This window comes from Cibotium barometz, chromosome 40 (assembly GCF_041138505.1).
Source record: "Cibotium barometz isolate CiBa-2024 chromosome 40, ASM4113850v1, whole genome shotgun sequence".
Taxonomy (NCBI): domain Eukaryota; kingdom Viridiplantae; phylum Streptophyta; class Polypodiopsida; order Cyatheales; family Cibotiaceae; genus Cibotium; species Cibotium barometz.
In genome coordinates this window covers 21,594,974-21,601,608 of record NC_141085.1, presented here as the reverse complement: position 1 = coordinate 21,601,608, position 6,635 = coordinate 21,594,974, and the positions used below count along the sequence as shown (strand labels likewise).

At 38.8% G+C, this 6,635-nt stretch overlaps 1 protein-coding gene across 1 annotated transcript; it reads right to left on the bottom strand.

Moving 5' to 3' along the window:
• Positions 1-393: 393 nt before the first annotated feature.
• Positions 394-5,619, bottom strand: LOC147615311 (laccase-4-like). The gene is made up of 7 exons (XM_086779385.1): positions 5,261-5,619; positions 4,804-4,955; positions 4,446-4,693; positions 4,118-4,246; positions 3,332-3,930; positions 967-1,327; positions 394-819 (listed from the first exon to the last, which is right to left on the bottom strand). Exons 1-7 carry the CDS (start codon positions 5,369-5,371, stop codon positions 689-691), a joined length of 1,731 nt encoding a protein of 576 aa, XP_086635511.1. The 5' UTR covers positions 5,372-5,619; the 3' UTR covers positions 394-688.
• Between the last annotated feature and the right edge of the window lie 1,016 nt (positions 5,620-6,635).

The window sequence follows — 6,635 nt, the reverse complement described above, 5'->3', positions numbered from 1 at the left end:
GACCTTACCTGTTGTACCCATTGATGACCTTGTTTGATAGACATAACACTCCTTTTTTTAGATACACATTCATATGTTTCTTGATTAGATGCTTTGACTAGAAAAGCTTTCACATAGCTTAAAGTAATAAAGCTTAATCAAAATTCAGAAATTAACATGATCTACTGTAGAAACAAAGTCCTAAATTACTTTTTCACGTGTCATGTAAAGTTATCGTAGTATTTATACATATACATTGTGATATATATTCCCACTATTTTTAACACAAAAATGTTACATCTATGGGGCAAAATACATTGGATGCTAATAAGTAAGGCATCTCGTGTAAAATAAAGCAAAAAAATCACCCGATGTTGCATGTCAAATGTATTAGATCCTAAGGAAAGGTATCTCATGTAAACATAAAGATTTGATGATTGAATAGCAAAAATGATTTCGAAAAAGTTTTCTTGATTGTATACATAATGTAGTTTGTTTCAACACAAGGTGAAATGAGTGCTCATTAACGAAAGGGTATTTGTTCAAAACTGATGTAAAATCCACCCAAAACAATCCATTCTTCTTATCAAGCTCTGAAAGTTCTAACAAGCATGGTCCAGCAAATCCTCAACTTGTTACAGGAACATGTACATGAAGTCCTGAAATGATGTAGAAAAGATCTCTTATTGAGAGAGAAGGCTAGAATGGTTCAACAGCGCGGTAGATCACTTGGTGGTGGGGGGAGAGTTTGTGATGTTCCCACACCATTGAGGGTGATAAAAGCCATGTTCATGCCCCATGTTTGGTGGATGTCAAAGTGGCAATGCACGAACCACACTCCTGCTCATCAGCGACATTATGAAAGCTCAGACTAATTGGTCACTTAGATGATAATGATAATTGAATTGATTAAAATAGATTTGAAGGAGATCTAAAAACCTTCAATGGCATCAAAATCTATGATTAGTCAACATAGGTTGATGATACCTGGATTAATAGCTCGGAATCTAACGGCAGCCCAACCTCCAGGGAAAACAGAAATGGTGTTTCTGGCAGGGGGGTTGATGAGGTTGAAGTTGGCAGGGTCGGTGGAGGGGTTGTAGGTGCCATTGCCGGTGCCCACAACATAGAAGCTCTGGCCATGGAGATGAATAGGGTGGGACTCAAAAAATAGCGTGGCGGTGTCCTGGTACACCACCTGCACTGTGGTGTTGAAGGGGATTACCCTCACCCTTGTCCCAGGCAGAGCTGACTTGTTCACTGGATTCACCGCCGTGTAATTGTACTGAAAGAGAGGCACATCAGGAAAATCCGTTGTGTAATTTGCATTTATGTGGTTGTAGTATGCCTGCACACACACACACACACACACACACACACACACACACACACAACAAATTCTCAAGTCTCCCATGAAAAGAAAAATAACTTCAAACAAAATTGTCATATTACAAAGGCTTCACTTGAATTAAGGGTAATATATAACATAAATATGTGTTGCCTGAGGCCCCCATGAGTGATATGTTTAGCCAGTCAGTCTTACATGTACAAGCTCTTGCATAGGCCAACCAAAACTTCAAAACTTGGATGATAATAGTACAGAACACACACACACAGAAGCTACCTTTGTGCTTTGTTGAAGATGATAAAAAATGCTTAATAATGTGAGATCTCAATCTAGGGTTAATCAAAAGTTGAGGTAATTAAAAGTGATACCCCTCCCACTTCAAGTGTCATGCCCAAAAGGTAAATTTGAAAGGTGAGATAGAAGAGATTCTTATGGGGTTAATCCTATAAGAATGTCTTCTATCTCACCTGCACACTTCAAGTGTCATGCCCAAAAGGTAAATTTAAAAGGTGAGATAGAAGACATTCTTATGGGGTTACACCTGCACACTTCAAGTGTCATGCCCAAAAGGTAAATTTAAAAGGTAAGATAGAAGACATTCTTATGGGGTTACACCTACACACTTCAAGTGTCATACCCAAAAGGTAAATTTAAAAGGTGAGATAGAAGACATTCTTATGGGGTTAATCAAAAGGTGAGGTGAAGACATTCTCTACGGGTCAAATGACTTGAACCTTACTTAACAAGTGCTTTTAGAGGTTAAATTTAGAAAACTCCTTTTAGAGGTTTAATTTATAAAATACATTAGCTCCTACTATTATTCCTAATTCCCCTTGGGTTAGATTGGTTTTGATGCACTACCCTACATGTCAAAAATCAAGGCCAACTCCTCCAAGTTATTTATAAACCTCATTGTCACTATTGTTGATTCCTTTTAGAGGTTTAATTTATAAAATACATTAGCTCCTACTATTATTCCTAATTCCCCTTGGGTTAGATTGGTTTTGATGCACTACCCTACATGTCAAAAATCAAGGCCAACTCCTCCAAGTTATTTATAAACCTCATTGTCACTATTGTTGATTTTAAGGCTTGCATTAACCTATCCAGTGCTAGAAAAAAATGTAATATATTGTAAAGATTGTCATGTACTTATTTTAAGGATTGATTTTTTATAAAAGAAATTCACGTATTGAAAATTGCTGGATTTAGATACACCTCATGATGTCATGATGTAATGATGTCTACTTTTTGATTAATCATAACCCTCTTTTAAAACCTATGTGGTAGGCTTACATATCATTGAATGTTAATAATTCAATCATGATAGAGAGGTTAATAAGGTAATCATGATAATTCTAGACATTGTGAGATTGCATTCTTTGAGATGTTATTACCAATCATGATAATCCCACCTTGAGAGTCTGCATTCTTTGGTGTTGCTTAAACTAGCTAGCCATAATTATTTTTTGTTTTCTTGTTGGGAAGGTGGATATGTACCATCGGCTCAACAAGCGTGCCATCGTCGTGTAGTCTCTAGGCATTGAACACGGGTCCCATCATGGAACTTGACCGTTCTACCAGTTGAACTACATGCCCGTCGGCATAATTATTTGTTGTTTTAATGGGTATGCTGATATGATAATACTTAGTATACGCCTAGGGCAGGTCAGGGCACGACAGAGTGAACTTTTGGTGACCCCATGCAACACAAACACAAGCTTTTCAATAGAAGTGTGATTGGAAGAGTGGCTAGTGTAGCTATGTGTGGGGGTGAGCTGTGGGTGTCAAGTACACATTTTTAGTCCTCCAAGTAAAACAAAAGCCCCCTCCCGGGTGGGTTCAAATCTACCAAATGGCATAATTCAAAAACTAACTCTATGCCATAATGCAGTAGCACATTCATACAAAACCCCTCTATGATGGCATAATTTAGTAACAAACTATCTAGCAATACAGAAAGATTTTTATCCTAAATTATTGATAAAATATATGACGTTTTACCTGAATGATGGAGAAGTCTGAGGGAGTGACAAAGGTGATGTTGTTGATGGATGATCGGAAGATGGTGTTGTTGGGGCCAAGGCAGGTGGCACCTGGGGGGCAAGGCTGCAAGGCATAACCCACAGTGTGGAGGACATCCAAGTCTACAGATTGAGGGATATCATAGTAGTAATAGCCTTGAGAGAAGTTCTTCCCTCGGAGGCTTTGAGTGAAGTTGACTTGGAAGGCAGTATCATTGGCAAGGGGGAAGCTGGGCACAACTAAGCTGCTTGAAGCAGAGGAATGAGCCCCCTTATATCTTAATATTGCTGTTGTGGGTGTCCCAGGGAAAGGCACATTGCTTGTGTTGGGCGGTGAATACACTGATGCTGCAGTGTAGTACTCTCCTTTTGAATTGTTTGTTGTAATTAGCACATTTGTTGTCTGCCCTGGAGCCAATAATATAATGTCCCTTGTTAACTCCTCCGTGTACTCTGCATCTGCCTCTACCACCGTTAGACTATGGTTTGCCACCGCAAAATACATCTGGAAATTCATCGCAGCATTTATTATCCTCAACATGTAGGTTTGCCCCTGTGACACATTGTAGACAACCGTCCCTGCAACGCATAATTAATAGCAAATTAAGTCATAATAAAAGATAACCCGAGTATTAATCACTCAATAGGACGTAAGGAGCCTCGTTACTTTAGCATATGAACTTAAATACTTACAGTAGTATTAGTTATTTGTAGTATAATTAGCAAATTAATTGTGGTATAAGCTGCAGCAAATTATCATGCCTACCATCTGACGAACAATTGTACAAATCGCCCGGTTGGCCATTAATTGTAATTGCATCTGAGATATTGTATGTGCCTCCAGTAGCTAATGCCTGTGCGATGATGTCTTCTACATTTGCATTCCACCACTCACCTAAAGAATTCAGAGGTGATTAGCAGATTATTAATAAAAATTATGCTTAATGTTGCAAGTTAGGAATAGGCTGAGCTTATGCTCTCTTAATGCCTATATTGCTAGAGAAGGGTAGATATTGATGCGTGCTATTAGAGGTGGCTAATTAAGGGCTAATTAAACCTAATCAAGACTAGAAGACTCTTGAGCATTGTAGTACCTAAGAGGAGGGGTGGCAGCTCCTTGTGAGGCTTTGTGAAAGGGTAAGGTGTTTTGTTTTTGGGGAGTATAATGAAGGCTCCATAGGCTGTAGCTCTCAACCAACTGTAATGTGCGTGCCAGAAGAGGGTGCCTCTTTGGCCAATAACTTGGAATCTGTAAACATAAGATTGGCCGGTTTGAATGGGACACTGGGTGATGTAGGCAGGTCCATCTGCCCAAGCAGAGAGCAGCTGCCGCACTCCATGCCTGCACATTAGTGCTAATTAGCCTAGATCTGCTTAAATTGTGCAATTAAGATCATAATGCCCACTTCAAATCCTTAATCTTTTGAATGGTTAATGCAATTTAATATTTACCAATGGAGAGTTGCATTGTAGGACACCAAATTGGTCACGTTAACCACCACCTTGTCACCTTCTCTCACATAGCTAGTTGGTCCTGGGAACTCACCGTTTACTGAGACGAGAGACTTGGTGTGGCAAAGGCGTGTAACACTCGCATATTGTATCTGCATGCATGCAATCAAATCTTAATGCAAGGCATGAAAAGTGTACAATTAATCCATTCAATGTTTACCCCAAATTCAATCCATGTTAATGCAAGGCACTAAACACAATATATTTATTTACTTCAACAAAATAGGCATTAAGTGGTGCAATTTGAGGCATTGAACATAATTAATGTATTTACTCCATCAAAATAGGCTTGGGCGGCGCAATTAAGGCAAAATAAGAGGGCTCGTTAGGGGCAGTTTTTTGCAGTGCTTATAGCGTAATTAAGGCAAATTATGCGATGAGCGAGCAAAAAACACACCGTGAAGTTGAAGTATGTAGTCCTCGCAAGGGCTGATTGGCAAAAAAAGAATGATATGAAGAGGAAAGTGGTGATGATGAAGGAAGGCCTGGAAATAGAGCTAGGGGCCATGATCAATGGTAGGCGTTATAACCTCCCCTCTTCTCTCCAATTTGTGAAGAGAGTGAAACCCAATGGCCACCTTCCAAATTGATGCACTCTCCTAAACTAAATGGTGTCCATCTGAGCTTGTAGGGGGGCTATATATGTGGAAAGTTGAATCGTTGTGGAATTAACGCAGCAAATTTTGCATTGTGCATTGTTGGTGGACCAATTCATGGTGTTACACTGATTCCATCTCCCTCTTCTTGGATACGATCTTATGACTTCGCATCCTCCTTGGATTAAATTAATGTGGTTTGGTGATAGCTATATTGCTTTTCTAGTTGTTTGTGTAAGGCTAGATGTTGAAAGGACTAGCTGACAACGGTCCCCCAACAAATTCTAAAATAGTGACCAACATAGACCTATGACTACTTTACATTACATTTATTGCCACGTTCCCCTTCTAATCTTCCAAATAGCCCAAGGGCCACTTTCACATGGTACACCATAATAAATGTGAAACGACCATAATAAATGTGAAACCACTTTTGAGGTGTTTTTTCCATGTCAATGGCCGCTCTAGAATCTACATAATTCAAATAAGATTGATGCAAAAGTTCCACCATCCATCTCTCCTGATGGCACATAATTCTAACATTTCTATAATTTAAAAATTTAGTAGGTGCTCATGGAGCTCGGAAATGCCATGCTAGGAAGTTTCTACCTACTATGGTGATTAGCCACACATTGAGCAAAGTATGGGAAAGCCACAATACATCGAAGATCGTCATGCTCACCAAGATTAGACAACTAAAATTTAAAATTTTGTTAATACTGGTATAATATTTCCAAATTTTGTCTTTGCTGATGTAGGAGTTCATATATTGGTTGCTTTAAATATTCCGCATTCTCTAGATGTTGATGTAGCAATATTATGTTGCGTTGGAGTTTTTGCATTCTGTGACTTAATTTTATCTGAAGATTCTAGTTTCAAAGTAAAATAGTGATTGAGATTAACTCTCCCATAAATGGTGACCATGTGTAATTCAAGCTAAAGATTATAAATCTTAAGTTAAATTTATTGTATGGTAAAGAATAAATCGTGAACACGATGGACAAAGGATGAGTGTTAAGGTGTTGGAATCCTACTTTAAGCTCTCCTAACGGCACATAATTTTGACATTTGATAAATAATCCAAAAACATAGATCTGCGTCTTGTGCTAACCTCCTGACACTTGAGAGATTACACTTGTTGCATTACCAGGGGTTCACTTGCATGACTAACCAGTC

Coding starts and splice junctions, on each gene's coding strand:
- LOC147615311 (XM_086779385.1), bottom strand. CDS start 5,371: ATGGCCCCTAGCTCTATTTCCAGGCCTTCCTTCATCATCACCACTTTC. Junction 4,956..5,260: donor CTACATACTTCAACTTCACG/GTGTGTTTTTTG, acceptor GCATGCATGCAG/ATACAATATGCGAGTGTTAC. Junction 3,931..4,117: donor GTACAATTGTTCGTCAGATG/GTAGGCATGATA, acceptor TATGCGTTGCAG/GGACGGTTGTCTACAATGTG.